This window comes from Aptenodytes patagonicus, chromosome 8 (genome assembly GCF_965638725.1).
Source record: "Aptenodytes patagonicus chromosome 8, bAptPat1.pri.cur, whole genome shotgun sequence".
Classification (NCBI taxonomy): domain Eukaryota; kingdom Metazoa; phylum Chordata; class Aves; order Sphenisciformes; family Spheniscidae; genus Aptenodytes; species Aptenodytes patagonicus.
In genome coordinates, this window is record NC_134956.1 from 9,635,167 (window position 1) to 9,656,017 (window position 20,851).

General features: G+C 36.7%; 1 protein-coding gene across 2 annotated transcripts in view; it reads left to right on the forward strand.

The window, feature by feature from the left end:
- CACNA2D3 (calcium voltage-gated channel auxiliary subunit alpha2delta 3) overlaps positions 1 to 16,886 on the forward strand; it is a 479,723-nt gene extending 462,837 nt beyond the window's left edge. For both annotated transcript variants that reach the window (XM_076346275.1, XM_076346276.1), the window contains 3 exons: positions 14,637 to 14,749; positions 15,557 to 15,639; positions 16,487 to 16,886. In XM_076346275.1, the coding sequence (XP_076202390.1) occupies positions 14,637 to 14,749; positions 15,557 to 15,639; positions 16,487 to 16,579 (289 nt within the window). In that variant the 3' untranslated portion in view covers positions 16,580 to 16,886. The remainder of the gene's footprint in view (positions 1 to 14,636; positions 14,750 to 15,556; positions 15,640 to 16,486) is intronic.
- Positions 16,887 to 20,851: the final 3,965 nt, after the last annotated feature.

Genomic DNA, 20,851 nt, shown 5'->3' on the forward strand with positions numbered 1-20,851 from the left:
ATCTTCTGACCCAGTTTTCTGTTTCATGGCCTCAGTACCAATAAATATTTTTACAAGCAAGTGTATTGCTTAATACTTGTAATGTAAGAATGATGGGCTCAATCAGTCAAAATTAGGGTTCAACCTTATATGCAGCGACTCTTGAACTGACACTGTGTTCAATGGTTAATCTGCACGGCATCTGTTGCATACTGGGCTCTCGATTCAGATCCCTTTGAGTCAGCGGGATTATTTCCTGTGTCCTCCTTGGACCGTGTTGTAGATTAATCTGTTTGTGATATATACTTGCAAATCTTGATTACAAATACAAAAAGGTATTTGTAAATACTTAGCTGAAATTACACCCACCCTAATATTGCAAACCTATTTGAAAGACACTGGAAAGGTCAGTATATTGTGAACAGGTTTGCAAGCAAAAGTTGTGCAAATACTCTGCTGCAAGAAAGTTTGTGTCACAAGTTACTCATTCAAGTCAGTCTTTTGTTCCTATAGTGTCAGGCTCTCCTATAGAGCCCTTGTCTGAAAAAGGAGACTGAAAGCAGTCTCTTAGTAGAAGTAAAAATGATGACTGATATTAATTGAAACCGTGTAATGGTACTTAGATAAGACATTTTGGAGCACAAATACTGTGTTATTGCTAACAAAGTCAGTCATAGTCAACAAGGTCACACAGTGAGAGTCAGAGGCTCAGTCTTATTCCATCCTGGGTGTGCTGTTACTGGTCTTACAGAAATACTCTGCACTTCACAGTTACCAAGGGGAACAGTTACTAACTGTAGTTATGAAAACTAAGCCTTATTCTTATAAATGTTTCCAATCGTAATTTGTAATCATGGGTGCTTGGATTTAAATCAAAGTATCCTCACAAATAAATCACGCAGTAGAAAAGACTACATGCTAATTACTTCGTAAAGTAATTAGCTCACCTTTTCAGCCATCTCTGAAAACTTATTCGATCAATGGAAGGGCACCTATACACTTAAGCGGACTTTGAGTCAGGCACTAAATGTATACAGACGTATAAAATACACTCTCTATATGTAAACTTATCTCTTACTAGCAAAAAATAAATGATACTTTGGGATAATTTGCAATGTTTAAAAACAATTTTCAAAAATATAGGTTTTATTAAGAAAGCAGGAGCCTAAAAGAAAATAAGAATTAACATAAGAATGTCATTAGGGTCAGGGTTTGGCTGTCCCACCCCGTAATTTGTTGTTATTCAATATCCCAACGATTATTAAATTAATCTGTTATTTAAACAGCAGGCAAAAACAAGTCCACCCACATTTTCTAAGCACTGTCAACAAGACAGAAAAACTGGGACTTTTTTAAAAAATCTGAAATGCTTTCATATTTTCCAGTAAGCTATTCCCTTTTATAGCAAAAAACTTTAAAAAAAAAAAAAAAAAGCATTACTTCTGAAAACTCAAATGATAGACTGTTGAATGTTCTATGGCCGCTTCAGTGTTGGAAATAGTTAATTGCTGAAGAGAAATGTTTTTTCTTTATCAATGTCGACTGGCACTCTTTCTGTTGAGTCAGAACTACACTAATGCCAAATGCACTTGGTATAGGTTTTAAAGGCGTTGTGTGGCTCGGAGATGTGTTTTTGATTAGACATCAAATTTGAAGTCTTTGGGTAAATAAGCATCTCATTGCTGCTTGCAGCTTTATGAAGTATTGCCCCAATGTGTTAGCCAATTTTTAATACAAGTAAGCATGTCAACCAAAGTTCTCCAGCAATTCTCCCTGGTTATATTACCAGCTTTTGCTTTCTGGTGATCTCAGCATTACAAAGTTTAATTGCTGATACTTAAGCACTAAAGCTATCTACGGAAAGCATCCTTGGAAAGACAAAGTTGTTGTTATAAATTAGAAAGGGTGATGACTGTTATGATATTTGACCAAAGAAAGTTACCTGATCTTTTTAGTATATCCACTCATCTGTTTGTAGAACAAACAAAAAAAGTTTTCTCTAATTGCAAATTGCATTTTTGCATGAAAATGTGGATGTTTTCATTTAGCTTCATTTAGGAAAATACTATTAATTTCAGCATTAACTCAGGCTGCTATGAGTGTGGGTGTAGATCTTCTGTAGGCACAGCAACTTACTCATCTGACTATTTATACGTTAAGTATATATTTTAAAATTTCAAAGTTGCAAGGAACCATTTGAGTACATAGTTGCCAAATTTGCATGTTCAACTGTAGAAACTATGGGTATAAAAATCAGGCAGCAGTTGCACAGTCAAATGCTTAAAAATCTGCCCTTTTAACCTCTCCTGTTCATGTGTGATGACATACTGGACTTGGATGCAGATCAAAAATCTGGCCTTACTTCCAGTGACCCAGGGAGCAAAGCCCCCTTCTCTTTTAATTGCAGCACTCATGGGTCCACAAGGTCAATACCAAAAACCCAAAGAAACTGTTTTGTTCCCAGTTGATTCTTTGTGCGCAGTCTTAAGACACAAAATAAAGAGAAAAGTAAATATGAGAAAGCCATATTTTCACTAGGGAAGCAAGGAAGTATGTAGCTACAATCATCCTAACCCTGGGAAAGACTTGTGTGTGTGTTTTAATTATGCAAGATGAATGTAAGTGTTCCATTTCCTTTGTTGTATATCACATGTAAGTTGCCTGTTAAATTGATAGGAACTACTTATTTGATTAAACACTGTCCCATGTGTTATATATTTGGCCCATTGGAGTGTTAGGTAAGCAGACAATTATTTAACAAGGAAAATCATCAATAAACCAAATGCCTTCTCTTGCTTTCTTATAGACTGGGCATTGTGTGCGGTTCATTGTCAATAAAAAGAGGTAAATGGCAGTGGAATTATAGTTCAGGATGACACTGAAACCTTCATGTGGATATATAATGGCAAATTTCAGACTTGTCCACTGAATGCGCTTATTTGGCAGTAACGGATAAATAACAATACAAATTAGATTCAGATTGTTCAGGGCATGAGTATATTAGTGTCAGGAATAGTGCAGACGTTAAAATGGTAATGGTTTTCAAAAACCACTTAATCTTGAGACATACCACCATTTGCTAAAACATTTCTGCATTTCTTTCTCAGTAGAAGCTTGCCAAACTGCTGTACTTGATCGTGTTTAAAATGTGTAAATAAATACGCAGTTCAATTTCCCATGAAATAAATCATCATTTGCCTTTTCAGATGTAGTTAGTTTACTTCTAAACAAATCAGCTTGCCACATAAAACAAGCAAAGCATCAAGGGCCAATTTCTTCTCGTTTGGAGTTCTGTCTATGTACATCAGAATATCCCTGTAGATTTCCTGGAGTAATGTGGGCAGTAAATTATAGTCAGTCTTCTAGAAGATATTTTGGGTTGTATTGATTTTACTGTATCCATCTTATAAGACCCTGAAGAAAACCAAATGTTCTCTATACTTCACCATACGTTGTTTAGACTGTATGTTTTTACATGCTTGCTTTTTCAGCAACCATGCCGAGTACACATGTGATACCATGCACATAAATGGTTTTGACCTATGCCCATGCTGAGTCACAGGTGTGCTATAGCCCAACTGCTCACTGCTGATCTTGGCATGTCGAACAGGTCTTAATCTCTGAGAGCTTGCTTAGACATGCATGGAAGTCGAGGAGTATCTTCAAGGGAAACTCGGTATTTTGCATACCTCGGTAGTTAATTGTTGAAGTCTCAGGAATCAAAATCTTAGTCTACAGAGTCATCTTGCATCTCTGTTTCAAATATCAGATCTTCTAGATTTGCAGAATACTTACGAGTGTTAAAAAGTCTTTATATTTGGGGCATCAGAAGTATTGGTAGAAACTTACGGTAGCCAAACCCCCAAAACTCTAGAACATCCCAAAAGATTTTTTTTTCCTGTTCTTTCCTTATAAAAAGTATCAAATTATGCAACTTAAACTGCTCGAATTGTTTATTAAAGGTCTTTATACTTAGTTTAAAATCCTATATTGTGTGTTACTCACATCTCCAATTGTATGCTGAGTAACTTCCTCTTCACTCCAAAGGCAACAGTGATTATAATGTTTGTCACGCAGGTGCAATTTAAAGTCACTGTATGGGTAATTTAACTCTACCCTTTGATAATGTATATTCTGAATGACCAGTTCAGGAAACACTGTAAATTACTGTTTTCATTTAAGAAAATAGGTATATGAAATAATAGGGAAAAACATATATAAGTTACTAGGCAGGTCTGTGCCTGCCACTCATTAGTTTAACAATCCTTTGGACAGTTTTCAAGGGGTTTTTTTGTTTGCTTGTTTTTTTTGTTTTTAAATAGATAAAGATTTTCAATATTACTTTTTTGTTTCAGAACTTTTTTAGTGTGCTGCTTGAATTCAGGAGTATTGTAGCTGCTTATACACAGAATGTCACCTTACTTTGAAAATAGTCTTTCATTATTATTCTCAGTTTCTATGTCAGTGTTCCCCAAAAAATCAAAACCTTGGTGTTTGTTTATTTCGTTGACAAAACCATGCAAGTCTGTATTCAGATTCTCTCTCTCAATTTGCTTGGCATTGTAATCATCATAAAAAAGCTAAAAAAATTGTCATAAACAATGAAAGAATCACTGTGGATCAAAGGAGAAAAAGTATATTTAATGTAAAAAAATTCTGACCATAGTAATATTTTTCAAAGGGCATTTTTAATGGCAAGGAATAAATATTGAATGAGACCGGGACTCTATAGAAGGAAGAGAAAGATGAGGAAATGTACAGTGGTCTTTTCTTGCAGATGCGTGCAACTTTTTCGTTAGGAGACTTCATAGCACTGTCCATGTGGTCCATCTGTAAGTACTGTAAAATCTTGGAGATACATGGGTCAGCTTCCTAGCGATTTGGTCTATTAATGTTGTGATTAGTTTCACTGTAGGGTTTTTTCTGACAAGTAGGATGAGATGTGCTCTCTCTCTTAACTCCCCACTTTCCTACTTGTGTCTTCCGAATCAGCCTAGAGCTGAACTGCTTGAGAAGTTCATGAATAAAACTTCTGCGTGGGAAGGTGGTGATCTCCATCCATTCATTCTTCATAGTTAAGCTCAGTAGTGCTATAAAATATAAATATTACCTCTACTGAAAACTTAACATAATTTTACATTTTAAACAAGCAGTTATAAATATTAACCAAATGATAGATAGTAGCTGACACAATGAAAGGATGCTTTGTAATGACAGGAGATTTAAAAAGTTGTATGAATGCCATAATATATTGAGCTGAGTAATAATATATATGTATCAAAGATGGCTTAGAATGGGAAAACTTATTAAAATTGGAAAACATTGCAGTGAATTTTTAAAGCCAGGCACACTTGTGAAGAATTGCTATCACTAGGAAATTAATTTCCATTTATAATATATTAATATTATATTATAGTCTGATTGATGAAAAACAATGCAAACACGACTTAGGCATCTGTACATTTAGCACTTCTCTTCATAAAGGATTTGAGAGCTTAATAGATATTTAATAGCCTTTAACTTGGAAAAACAACATGAATCTTAAGATTTGAGTGCCATGCAGGGAACATTTATATATTACCTAAAATATTATAGAGTTTTAACTAACTATGGAGAAGATGACATGCAGTGTACTTAATTCTTTCAGATGTGCTTTTCTCAATCGTTGCTAAAGTTTATATTTGCAGAAATAAATTAACAACATCCTTGCAAAGCACACTGGGGGCACATCTGATGAGCACTTTGGTTCTAGGATTTACTACACTTTTGATGTGAATCTCCTTCATCCCTGCTTTTCATCCTTCGGTTTGTGTTGCATAGCTCTTTGCTAGGGCCATATCAGCTTTGTAGATTAGACTAGACCTAAATCTGTGGAAAAGAATAGTAATCAATTCATGCAATTCAAAAGTTACTTTTACAATGTCATGTGATATTTGTAAGCCTTCCTAAATCAGAGGAAATCTACTTTTTAATCTTTAAATTATATTTAGAATCTAGCTTAGACATCATCTAATACTTTAAAAACATTATCCAAGATGTCTCTCAATACAAACCACAGCTACTTAAGTAGGGCTAAAAAAACTCTGCTAAAAACACGTTGGCTAACATGCTAGAGTGGAACTGCATTTTCTGGTCTGGATAACTTCTCTGACCTCCCTATCATCATCCTGCTAACCAGGTGCCACTGTCAAAAAGCAAAGTCCAAGCTTTAAGAGACCTCTGATATGATTTGCTTTGTACCGATTACTGTATCTCCTCTGTTGTTCATTGGGAGCAGTTTATCATAGAATCAGGTACCCACTCTGCTTATGGAGACCCACTTATGCCACACTCTCAGCTCAGGTTTGTTTAGGGGTATGAACCTTGACTTGTATTTAAAGTTTGTGGAATTTCTGAGCTTAGTTTCTTTGCAAAAATTTTGCAGTCCATTTTAAACCTAGTGATCTGAAACTCTCCATTATCTTAACATCCTCGTAAGGGTGGGAGGCTGGACTAGAAAGCTCAGGAGCATTGTCAAATTCCTTATTACACAAAGTACTTTTTTTATCCTAAATTCTGTGTACTCAAAGCTTTTGGACGTTTGTAACATTTCTAATATGCAGTTGGTAAGCTACTCTTATCTGAGCATCAGTTATTTGAGAAAGCATCCCCTGATTGATAATGAAAGAGGAATGGCACTTCTGGGGTTTCCTATCTGAAACAAAGAGGTTGCCAACCATGCCACAGCTCTCCGGGGTTGCAAGCCTTCACCAGACACAAGAACGGTGAGGATGATATTGTTCATTCAAATCCTTGATTCTAAACTTTGCTTTGAGTAGGTATGTTTATACTGACACCAAATTGTGCTGAAGTCCGTCAGGCTATATGTGGTAGCAATATTTTGCTAGCGTGGGGTCAGGTTGCAGGCCTGAGGCTGAGAGTTTATCTCTCTCTTTTTATATGAAAGAACCACTAGCTGCTTTTTTTCATATACTTTAACTGCTCCGGCTCTCAGAAATGTTGTTATTGGCATATATGTTATTTTTATAAATTGCATTAAAGATATTCCATTCTCTATCATAATTTATTTGAAAAAAACCCAAGTAGCCCAATTTGACTGTGATATAAACATTTCATTCATTCATTTAAAAAATGTGATAAGTGAGAGAAATGTGGGTTGGAAATGTAGCCAGCAGCCTGGAAAGCACATGATAGGAGTTGGGAAACAGCACAGCGGATATCTGCACTTCAGTTGAATGCTTAAAGTTTGTTCCAGACCATTAGGGTTGAATGTTTGCAACCAACAGTTATGTGAGTAACACATATTTGAGTGCAGAGTGCACAATATTTTCCATTTACTGTACCCTGGTGCTGGTATGGTTTTTCCTTCTCCAAAAAATAGGAAAGATCAAATTGGACAGATATGAAATGTAATCCCAAAGTAACGACTAATCTTAACCCAAAATACTCCAACTTCATTAATGCAGGTTTGCACTCAAAAAATACGCTGAAAGGCCTGGAGGGAAATGGCTGAATTTACAGAGATGCTCAAGCATCGGAGCGCCCAGTGGGGGCTATCTGAGTTGAATACCATGGAAATTCAGACTACTTTTTCACATCTCTGTGCATGTGTTTAGGTTGCCAATTGGAAAATATTGCCCTCAGTTTATTTCAGTTCAAACTACTGACAGTGAAATTGTTCCATGCTTTGTAGGATTCATCTGCATGGACAAAACAACTGGTAGCTAAAAGATCTTTTCTATTGCCTCCTAAAAATGATTGACATGCTAACGCAAAAATGAGATATTATTCTAGTCATAATTTGAATGTAAGTCCCACAGTCATCATTGTAACATTAAACAATATTATTAAAGTGTTCCTACAGTCATTACAGAAACAAATGAAAAAAACCCATATGGATTTTTTTTTTTCCCCTGGTATCAGGGTGTTAAAGCTCCTGAACAGGAAATTAAAGATGAATCTGAACAGCCATTTAAATGTTTATAGGATTAATATCCCACCTAAGCCATGTGTTTATCGTGACCACATATTCTACTGCATAGCATCTGTTGTCATGAGCACATATATAATAGCAACATATTTTTGTAACACTAAAAAAAGTATATTGTTTGTAAAATACACCATATAGATCAATAATTCTTACATATGAACAAGCGTGTTTTAAAACAAAGCACCATAATGCAGTATTTCTGTGAGAAAACAAGAATTAAGTTTTAAATAGAAACATACAGCATTGTTTTTAAACAAGTTGAATTGCTTTTAATGTTGGTGCTGTGCTCAAATCATCCTCAAATTACAAAGAAATATCTCCCATTCTGTGGATAATGCGAAGATGTTTTCTCTTATTTTTTTGGTTCCTCTAGTGTAGTCTTATCCTGTAAGCACCCGTGCTGCTTGTCATTCATTTTGTTCCCTCAAACACTTTGCAACCTTTGCAACTATCTGAAGAAAGAAGGGGAAAATGGATCTGAAAATCAGAGATTTGTGAATGCTGTTAGGAGGTTTATTACTATTCTTTGTTGTTGAAACAAGTCATGTAGCGGTGTCACTGCCCACCAGCTAATGGCAGCATGGTTGTAAGCCAGGAAACGGAAAATAGGTCAGTGCAAGTGACCAATAAATGATGGTATTTGGGATCCTCAGTCTGAACAGTCTAATATGACTGTGTCCTCTCTACGGCTGTCTGGCCCATCCTCAGTCCCATACAAAATATGTTGCATTCAACACGTTTCCTTAAGATTGGGTGTTTCTGGGGCTACGTAAGTGGCTGCTTATTAGTAGCGAAACCTCAGGTCTGTGTTCAGTTTATATCCTGTCCAAAACTTTACATCAGTGGACAAGGAAATGGATTCTCTCTCCTGCATGGAAATACAGAGACTAAGCTGTTTAACAGTAATATCGATTTCCTTTAATAGCAGATGTTGTAGTCAAATAGTAGAGAGTAAACAACTTAAAGGTTAAGTTTGCTTAGCTGGACAAGACACATCTCTTGCATGTTTGAAATTGAATTACCTTAGCTTTGCCTGTTATGGATCCAGCTATGTTAGGCAAGTTGAAGCCAGCACTATTTCAGAGGCAAGATGTTAAGCCTACCACATACAGATTTTGCACCTTATGATTCAGGTAGTTGTAGTGAAGCAATGACCTACATGAAGCAAGGAAGTAAGTGACTTACAGAAGGTCGTGATCTTCAAGTTGGCCAGTAAACTGGTCTTCTTACTTCAGGAGATATAGCAGCCTCATGACTACAGCAGCCAGGAAGAAAAAAGGGTCTAGCTCTGCCTTGCTACTTCTGTGCCTGTTTTCATCAATGTGGGAGATGCTCCAAAATCCAAGAGCCTGCAGAGGCCCCACAACAAAGCCACCTGACGCGGCAACTAATAACCTTCTTCCCTCTGTCCCTTTCCCACAGGGCACCAACACTGCTTGTCCTGTCATCCCCACCCTTTCCCCCCATCTCGGAACATCTCCCTCCTTTCCATGGAGGTTTGTCCCTCTCCCAGTTGCCTTACTGATACTTTGCCACCCTAGAGATTTAGAGGCTGGAAGAAGAAAGGAAGAGAAAGAAGCACACGGTATGGAAAAAGGGCAGTGCAGCAGGGGTAGTGTCAGCTCAGTCCCTACTACTCTACTGCCCTGAGTATATCTTCTGATTATTCCTCCTTACAGGATAAAGTAATTCTTAGAATAAGAAAAAGAGCTGACACTTTTGAAATTAGGTTAGTTTGTTGGGTTTTTTTAAACATCATCTGTGGAAGAAATTATTATGATAACAATATAATATATATTATAACTGTATGAAAACTTTATACAAGCAAAAGGAAGAGATTCAAATTGGAAAAAAACCAGGTTTGAATGTAGTGTGCTGGCTCTTTTAGAACAGGTGTTGTAGCCTGCACTTAGCCTTAGGCATCGCATTTCACCCTGTTCAGGATGCATTTCTCTGCAGGCTCGCTATTCAGCCATTAAAGAGAGAGAAAGACCCTCCTGCAGAGGATGATTCAGATCACCGAAGCCAAGCTCCTGCTCTGAATTATCCTTGAATAGTCTGTGTCTCTGCATGTACTCTCTTCGGAGTTGGAGGTGATTAGCCTTCTCATGTAGGAACCTGAGTTACATGCATAAAAGCAGCTGGTGTGACTGCCCTCCAAGATTTGTATTGAAGTCCTATTATGATAGCTTTCCAAATTGTAGGCTATCTTAAGAAATTAGAAAGAACTGGTTCTCTGTGGGAAGAGTCATTTAGCCACCAGACACACATTAAAAGCGTGCTTTCTTATCATGCCTTCATATGCATGACTTTAGCAAATATAATTATGAATGCAGCAGTACTTGAATTCCGAGTCTTTTCCTGTTTCATTCCACAATGAAAAATTAATTTTCAAGGAACGGATTAATAAATACTTGCATTTTTGAGCAAATATTTACTATTTCCAAATAAAACATGAAGCTGGTTTTTTTTTCCAAATCAATTTGTATGATATTTGTGCAGATGTTTTTATATGGACCGATACAGAAATAGGTTAGAAAGAAACAGATAAAGCGTGTGCAACATGAGAAAAGTGTTGTATAATGCTCTGACTCAAAATATAGACTTTCTTACAAATTTACTCTCTGTTCTTATTTTTTCTTCATTAACAAAAGTTTGGCATGACTAGATTTTCTTCCTCCTTCTCTCTCTACCCCTTTCAAGTATTAAATTTCTTCCTTCCTCACCTTCCCTGCAAAGTGAAGAAGCAGTTTGTGTTCAGGTCTGTTTTAAGCCTCTGAACCTGCACATCAAATAAACCAAACTGGTTCCTCAGTGGATGAAAGATGGAGGAGAAGTTATTAATAAGGTTCTTATTGACTCAGTGTGGCTTCAGCATAACAGGAACCCAAACAGTTTATTCCATTTTATATATGGAGACATATGCGAGGCTTTTTCTGTGCTGTCACTATCAAACAATGGTGATGATACTGGTGTAAAAGAAAAAGGTTCAAATCAAAAGATTTACATCACTTAACACAAAAAGAGCTTTACCCTTTAAACGTGAAACATTCTCCATAAATATTAAACATAAGCTATTAAACATAGGCTTTCTTTTGATTGTTAAACCAGCAATAATGTTCAATAAAAACCCTTACTCTGTCCCTGAGAGTTGGCTCCCATGTTGCCAGTGACACAAATGACAGCGTAAGCCAGCAGGCGTTCAGAAATGCTTATTTATTATAAACTTTAGAGACTCTCAGTGGAGCTCACTTAAAAGACAAGACCATTTTCACTACTTTGTCAGCAACTTTATTTCCCACTGCAGTCATGGAAGCTGTTTTGCTAGAGGTTTTTCTCCCTTGCAACTGAATCTTGGCATACACAATGAAACATTTTGGTGGAATATTTCAGTATTTGAAAGACTTTGTTGTGACTGTGTTTATGCACCTTTTGTTTTCTGTGAATGTTCAGTTCCCGAGACTTACTGGCATGAACATTCACTCAAAATGAATTTCAAAGACGCGTATGCATGTCACCATGGAAACTGAAAGTTGAACTCAAACAGAAGACCTGCTGCTGGGATGATTGTGTGCTTTATCCAGTTTGGGCATGGAAGCAGTGCCATGTGAATTATCTGAATAGTCACAGAGCAACTGCAGTGGTTATGACTGGCAGAAACTTCTTTGCCATTCATCTAGTGGGGTAAGAATACCTCATGACTGTGAAATGATCTTAAATTACAGCAGCTGAAAGAAGTATAATTTGCTTGTGCACATTCTATTAATAGAAAAGAAAGCTAAACTGGGCATAATTTTTTTCCCCGCTTAATTATTTGCTCAACTCAATCTGTGTCTTCAGTCCTCTGTCTTCACTTGTTGATACGTGAATCCTTTGCCTGTGACCTCACAAGTCAATGACTGGTGAGGACACGCACTTGGCTTTACAACTTCATTTCAAGATGATGTTTTAGAATTGTCAAAGGGAAAACATTCATTTAATGCTTGTGGAAGATAACATTTTCTTTTTAATTTACCTCTTGTATGGTGGATGAGAAGCTAGTTGTTCCACTTTGCAAAATATTAGTTAAGATATTATTATGCACTATGGGAAAAAATGTTGCAGTGAGCCAAAAGTTTCATCTTTTTATGGCTCTTTAGATGACAGTCACATGTTCTGGGGCAGTCACCATAAGGTTAAACACTTCACAAACATCTGCAATAGATAAACAGACTGTAGATTTGTAAGAAAATTCACTGTTTGGTAAACTGAACCGGTGTAGTCGATATCTGTCATATAATTCATAAAGTACGTAAAGTAGAAAAGTTTTTTTGACTTAACCTAATATATTGCTCTTTGCAGTCCCTTTAATTCATAATTTCCATCAATCCATACATATACTGCATTCCCCAAATTACCAGGTCTAGCAAAATTTTCTGTATCACTTAATTCCTACAAACCTTTGTAGTTTTTGACTATTTTGTCAGAGAAGCCATATAGTAATTTACTCAGCATCGTAGTTCTGTAGCGGAAACTTTCTTCTGGGTTAAAGTCCTTTCTTTTTTCATTCCAGCTAGGTGAAGTGATAGGAAAAGCTCCCAAATTTCTTTTAGGTTTTTTTTTTCCACCTCTCTTCTTTGGGGAAGCAATAGCCTATACTGTACAGCCCTTATGCCACCCCAGAGAAGTGGGTGAAAGAAGAAATGAAATGGGAAATGTTCCCACCTTTCATGAAATGACACCTTTAAGCCTGGCTATATGATACATGCTTTCTCACAGGCTTCAGTATTCACCTGGGGCCACAAAAAGAGGCAATCACAAAAGGACTTGGTGTCCCTAGTACCACAGAAGAGTGATTACTCGCTTCTCATCAAAATGAGGAATGAATCATTTAGCATCCCGTTAATTGTTCCAACGCTTTATGCCCTTCAGGTCCTTTTCTGAGCTAGTTTTAAAGACACAATAAATATAAGTTTCAGACTGCACAAAATCCAAATTGTGCCAATTTCTGGGAATAAAATTAATAATTTTTTTCTGCCCTTTAGGGTTTGATTTATTCATAACTGTTTTGAGAAATTCATGCAATATAATTTTGGTGTTATTGTCTGTTAAAGATCTCCCCTCCTTTCCTTTTATTGGCCCCATTTCTCCCACACACAAATCCACAAAGCCACAGATGCTCCATTACAATGATGTCAGTGTTGCTACATGCTCCAGCTGTTTGGTAGGTACATTTATAAAGTTCAGCCTTTTACATTATGCCATAAATGTATATTTCATGTATAAACATAAAGCTAACATATTGCAGATCACTCTAAGTGTAATTTTAATGGAGGTTCAGTAAGTTTAAAAAATACTGAAAAGTGTTTAATCTTTCCGTTGGCAATATTTTTATAGTAAGTTTTCCAAAGTTTTTTTCTGAAGCTAGGTTTGAATATTCACTGCCCCCTCCACTATTTCATCTTCTGTGATCTTTGGAAAAAGCAGGGAGTTATTTTAGTAAGACAATATGTATTTTAAATAAAGATGTCTGAGGAAAAATATGTTTTTCTCCACATCTCGGTGCTCAAACCCTCACTTAATGTTCTGTACATTTACCAGCATACCACACTGAAAAACACCTAATTCCTGGAATTGGCAGGTTTCAATGATATTCGATATGGCAGATATTCTATTGATATGATATATAAATTCTGACAGATTGTTTTAAAAATTTATCAAGAATTGGGTCCGAGCCTTAAAGCCTTTCTTTGTCTTCTGTCCTGAATTTCAAAGAAAAGGCTAAACAGTGCCTATTTGGCTCTGCCTCCTCCCCCTTTTCTCTTTGGTATGTGCTTGAAAGTTCAGCTCATTGTAACTACATGGATCATTGAATAGTGCCCACAGGATCCTTCCCTGGTCTCCCCTGGGTGCTTTCTTTCTTAGAAGCAATGTCTTTATTTCTCGCTCTCCTTTTGAGTTGCCTACTTTGTCTTAATTTGAATGTGGTGCTGAGTTATCACCATATTTGTACCATATAGTAGTCATTATTCTAAAATAAATCTCCTCACTTAGGAAGATTTTGAGGCTTAATCTCTGTTTTGTTGGCTCAGTAATAAAATGACTCTCAAGAGGACAGATGAAAGCTGAGATCTTTCTCAGTAGTTCATGTTGCTTCAAGCAAGACCCAGAGTGAATAAATGCCCTAATGTGATTGTAGAGGCTAAAGTTTGGGACCGTGAGTTATCGCTCAGTGGCTGCAGAAGAACCTTCGTCATTTTTGCAGATCGGTTTCATGTGTACTTGAAAATTCCAAATCATAAATACATAGCTAGGTATTCATAATAGAGCAGAGATTCAGTATTGAAATCTGAAAAAGAAAAATCTAATAAACTGCTTGGTAATTCACTTGTGTCCCAGTCTCTGCATTAATGTATCAGCAGTATAAGCCTATCCGTTCTGCTTCAGCTGTGTATCTTTCAGCATCATGTACATCTCAAAATGGACAACCATATTCTGTGAACTGAGGGAAGCATTGCCCAAGGCCCTCTGCTTCTACAAGGCATGGAGATATAGTATGATATATAAAGTCAACGATAGTTATGACTATAATACGGGTGTTGTTGACAAGTTCAAAAAACCCTAACAAAACCTGTTGCTCAGAAATACAGATAATGTCACCATTATTTGATTTCTTTTTAATTTACAGGTCTTTTGTTATCCAGCAAATCCCAAGCAGCAATCTCTTCATGGTGGTAGTAGATAATGAATGCTTCTGTGATTCTGTCCCACCAATTACCATGGCACCTATAGAAATAAGGTATATCCTTTTATTTGCAAAGTTGTCAGAAATTTTCAAATATTGAAAAATTTCTTATTATGTAAAAGTTGCATTACATGACTTAAGAACGTATCATAATCCATTTTAAAGTGCTGGGGCTGTTGGAAATTAAGCCAGCTGAGAATGCATTCTTACGTATTTTCAAGGAGAATTAACTTTTTTTTTAACAGCCAATACAAATTAAGCAAACACACTTATGTGCATCTTTAAGTATCATAAGGTCATAGTCATCTTTAGATAGCTGACCATCTTTCAAATTAGGCCCTAAGTATGTAATTTCCTTATGAGAATGCAGGTCCTGATATTGGAACTTATAAAACTCCTTACAATATAGTTATCTTTTTATTTTAGGTTTGGACTGGATTATTGAAAATGTTTCAGAATCCTGCTTTCCAAAAATATAAAAAATGTAGCAAAGTAAATATATCACTTGATTTTTAGTTGCCCCACTTTTTATTTTGTGCCGTTCTGTAGTTCATGATTTGTTTTCTCACATAAGTTGGTATTTATCAAAAGTAGCCTGCAGTGTGCTTTTATTGCAGATTTACTATGGAAAGACAGGTTAGCAGTGTAAGTGCAAATGATACTGTCTAAACTATGGATCACTGAGGGGAAAGCTCTAGAATTACCTTCTTTTTCTTGTGTTGACCATACATATCACCTTGGGTTTCTGATAGAGAGGAAGGAAGGAGCTGAAAGATTTTCACTATATGCGTTTCAAAACACTCGCATAAACTCAGAACATTAAAATGCAGTGCTCAGAAGATCTCTCCTTAACTACCTTGTACATAATGAATCCCTTAAATGTGAACGTTTAAAATCTCAGAAGATAAGACGACGCCCAGAGTCTTGTCACGGATTTCACCCCGAAGTAAGTTTCTATGTACTTTTCCTTTCTTTTAGACTCTGGTAGACATTTTATTTCTTTAAAAGAATAAATAGGAAAACTGTCTTCTAAGATGAAACATCAGGAAATATTCTAAACACTCAGAACACAGTAGTAGGGGAAGTGAGTGGCATTGTAAGTGCTGCAAATCTTTTCAGTACTTCTGTAGACAATGTCTTGACTTGCTGCTTTTGTAGACTGTTTTGTATCCTATAAGAGAACGTGGTAGGATGTGAGCACAGACTGGCAGCCAGGAATATCTGAGAACTTACTCTGGCTCAACCACTAACCACAAGATTCCTCATTAGAGATAGTTGGTAACTTCGTGCTGTTAATGTTTTTTTCATTAACTAGCTTCCGTATCTCAACTGTCATGCTATAGTCATTATGTTTACACATAGTATTGCTTGGGAGGGATCACTACACGTATTTACTACTCTGCGTTCTGCATAATACTCTTATTTGTATAGTGCCAAGGAGATCCGATAAGAGACCAGGACGTGATTACAGTGGCTTGTATAGTATATGTTCATAGACATCCGTTTTACTCTGGGGTAACATGCCTTCGATGGTGTAATGCAATGTTGAATGAGACCTAAAATATGGCATGGAGGGGATTGTGTAATGCTTGTTGATCATGCTCACTTTCAGTCTACAATCTAAACTTGTTCAAATGAAAACGTGTACCTGTATTACTGCCTGAATGTATTTAGTTCATGGGTTTTGTTGTTTGCACCAATCCTCTTCTGCCCACATAGTTTGGTAAATAATCATGTATCATAATTGAATGCAATGGCTTGCATTTATTTTCCTTTGTTTTTTCTTTCTTTAGGAAAATGCAAGAGAATGTGGTGGTGTGTCAGGCCTTAGTGCTAAACCTCCTCTTGTTCTTCTTCCTCTGCTATTGACAATTTTCTCAAGGTGACATTGACTGATGTGTTCAATTGGCATGCTAATACATGGATAAACTGTGATCTGGGAAATGGTGCAACACAGAGGACGTGAAATATAGTCAGAGCATCAGCATTTCATGATTTTAAACTGTTGGTGATATAAATTCCTAAAGATATGTTGAAAAAGATTTATCTTTTTACTTTGCAAGTCATGCAGATGTGAATTTGGCATATGGTAGTCATGATTCATCAAAAAAGGACTTGGTAAATAGAGGTGACCATTGCTTTGTCCCATTGAAAACAATTTAAAACTGTGTACTTTTTCAATAAAGTATATTAAAATCACAGTTTCAGAGTGTATTTTAAGTATGATAATATATTTGTTCCATTAATGAATGATAAGAAGAGAATAAAATAAGTGGAAGATGTTTTCTTATGCTTTTAGCCTATTTTTGAAAAGATTCAGAGAAGAAAATGTGGAGTTAGCTCTTATTATAAGGCAGAATAGCTTTTATTAACAAGTCAAGGAAACACATGTGCATGTATGAAGCTGAGCAGGTAATATGCTGTGCTGATTTATAGTGAAGGTTTGGTTTCTGGAAATAGCTATAAAACATCTCAGCCACATTTAGAAAGTGAGTCAAAGCCTGATTAAAGCTTTTCCCCTAACTTGGGCAAGCTTTAGATCAAATCGGTTGATTTGATTGCAGATGGCAAAATTAAATACTTTTCATCTGTTACAATTTGTGGGAAGCTATGTGAAATAACCTATAAAAAAGGATGATATTGTTCTGTTAGTGTTCTGCCCTATAGATGTCGTGTCAGCTAGGAGAATCTCCTTATGAGGAAATTCATAAGCAGAGAAAGTTTGACTTACAACACATCTGCGTCAGCAGAACTCATTATGGTTTTCACTGAGAATTCATTGAGGCTCACCCTCAGTGGGCAAAGATCAAGACCAATATTTTTTTATTCTAGGTCTTACGTTCTTCTTTGTAAGGGAAACAAGAACATACAATAAGATTTCTGAGTCTTTTAAAACCCTATACAAAGAGGGATATTTATCCTACCCCTAGTATAATGAGTATATTCCTCTTGTAATAGGTAGTGATGTCCCTGTTGTGGATATGTTTGCTGAAGATCTTGGTCTTTAAAGTATATTAATCTCTCAGTTTATCTTTGGAGTTTTATATGAAGTAGAATGCTATCAAGAGAATAACGTGACCTTCTAACAATATAATACATTAGATGCAAAATAAAACGCCACTGTTCTAAATCTGGTGCTTGAAGATTGCCCTTTCCTGATTGGGAGTAAGTATGCTTTTAGCGTTAGATAAACGCTAAGCAGATTTGCTATGTATCCTAGGTGAGAATAGGGAGCTAGGTCACTGAGAGGGGCTTTGTTTTAAGGAATACTATCCAGCTTGTAAGAGGAAGAACTAGTAAAATAAAATTTGCACTTCAATGCTTTAACGGGTTCAAATGCACTGGTACTTCCTCTGGTTCTGAAACCATACAGATCTTTGTCTCTACTCACAATTTTCTTTTCCTCACCTTTTTTGGTTAGGAGTGTTTTCCTGCAGACTTTTCTGTCCTTCCTTTTTGGTCTCAAAATCACTCACTATGGGAATAATTTTCCAGCTGACAGTCAGTCAGTCTGTTAGCCTAGCAACATGCTCTGTTTACTAAGCTAACTGGGAAAACAAGGCATTTTCTACACTTGGACTGACACAGATATCCTGCAGTTCTTTGCTTGGTTTTTCTCTGAGCACCATTCCCCCTTACCCTCCATCATTCTCTCCAAAATTAATCTCAATACTTTGTTTATAAAGTATTTTAGTTTCTGATTTTCCTTACGAGTTTCCAGAATGCACAACACTACAGCCTCATAATGCTTTTGTATGTCTGATGCTTGTTCTTTCTCAGTGCAACTTAAATGGGAAATGTTTCTAAACCAACGCAGTCCAGGTGATTTTTCCTTGTTAGTAGAAAGTGAAAAGAAAAATCTTTCTCATTAGAACCACTGAAAAGCTCTGCATACAAATGCCTATCCTGTCTGATGTATAAATCATCATTGCTCTTACAAAGAAAAGAAATACATTAAAGGAGAAAATTTATTTCTGCTGAACCAAGATGAAAATGCCTAATAATAATTCATTGTTAATTTTGCAAAGAGGTGGACAGTTTTGTAATTAGAAAGGAGACGGGGAGTAACAAGAGAGATTAAAATATGACAGCCTAAATTAATATTGTGAAAGAGATTAAAATATGGGTATGTAAATGAATATTGCTCAGAGAGATGTGACAGTTCATTTTCACACATTAAGACAAAATTATAAAGCAGAATGTATTGGTGTACACAAACAAGTTATTATGTAAAACAGAATAATCCAAATAAGTTGCTGAGTGTAAAAACATTTTTTATGAGTTGCCCTTTCTTTGTTAATGAAGATGTCTTTTTAATTTTGTATTATTCCTTTACAACTTTCTGATGCAGTGTGAATTCAGGTTCATAAAGCCAGTAGTTTAGGAGAAATGGAGATGTTGCCTTGGGTTCACATTTGTGGATCTCTGCCTATGCAGGTCCTCATATTCAATTGAGTACGTTCAGTCGTTGACATTCATGTTGCTTTTTCTGAATTTCAAACGTCAATCATGAGTGCATGAAACAGATCAACAGTAGGCCAGTGATAATGCTGTGAGATCTCTGTTTGAACTAGTTGGCTGCATCTATACTAGTAAAGTGAGTGTGTCTGGAAACATTTCTTGGCACTGAGGCCAACTGGCTCAGAGTGGCGTGTGTATATGCTAGTAAGATCTCTTGGTCTCCAAAATGGAGTAGCTGCGATAACGAACAGTCTATGTCCAAACAGAAACGATGATTTTGAGTTTTATGGGACAGAGCTAGCTGACACAGGCTGAAAGCATGCCAAGGTCTATTCGAAACAGTTTTACAGAAAAGCTGATCTCATTCTAATGCATAGGAATGTTCCTGACTGTTGTTAAGTTTACCAGTCTGTATGTCATCATTAGCTCTGAAACACTGAGAAGGTGTGAAGATACCGTGAAGTGGGTCTGTGCTGTCATACCATAACCTGTGGCAGGTCATAGAAGGTGTAATTAAATTTCATAACCTCGCTAATCATAGGTGCTACTTCTCTCAAATCCTAAAAATATCATGCAAGGTCTGATCCAATATAGTCAACAGAAAAACACAGGTGTATCCATAGGCATACATACAGCTGCATATATGTAAGCTATATGCATTTTTAATAAACAGGAAATTCAGACATCATCTATATTTTTTACCTCCCTAAATCTGAGGTCAAATCCAAGGAGAACCAGGACAACTGTACAATCTGTTTCTACACAGCAAGAGGCATAGCTGAAAGTTTCAGCTTCTGCGGGGCTTGGATTTTTTTTTCTTTTTTACTCTCTTTGTTAACCGCATTGATTTCAACTTATTAGCCCCAGCTGCCTCGTCTTCCTTTAATCTTGATACAGCAAAAGCTCTTTGGGGGGGGGCTCAGGACTGGCCATGGACACACCATTTTCTAATGGCTTTGTGTGGGAAAACTGCCTGCCCATAACTGTCAGTGCTGCAAACACTCCTTTAAAGTCCTGTAAGCCAGAGAGCCTCAGGCAGGTTTCTGCAGCTGTGCTATCTCCTCTCATTGTTTTTGTGACACTGAGACTGCCTGACCCACTGCATTTTGCTGCCAGGGCCAATTCTGCAATATATATGCTAGGCAAAACAGGTGGTTGCCTAGGGCAAGAAGATATTAAAAGCAGCAGTGATTGTTTCATTGCCTAAATGGCTTCAAGAGACTGTTCCAGTTTTCTTCTGATAGCAAGAGCCCCAGAACAAGGCACTGGCCTGTTTAGCCCTTTGGGTTCAGAAGGCAAGATAGAAGTTTGGCTCAGAAGGTTTACGGTTGGAAGAAGCCGGTTATTTCCATTTGTCTCCTGAGCCCTCTATGACCTCCCAGGACTTTTACATCTTGAGACTTTCTGTGCCTCGGAAATTCTGACTTGTGCAACTTTAATGTAAATAGGCATTCACAGTTGGAAAGTTTTCTGCAGAAGAATGCATCGAAATCTCACAACTGTGGAAAATATTAAGTTTATTTAATTTTCCTACTTGATTATTCTTTTCCGTGAGCTGTCCAAGATACTTCCATTAGTATGTTTTTTTCTTCTTGTCCAAGTTCTTCCCCGTGGTTCTGAAGGTTTCAAGTATGTATTTAGCTGACTTGCTCTTTATCTGTTTTACAACAATGTACTCTCTCTGACAGGTCCAGCTC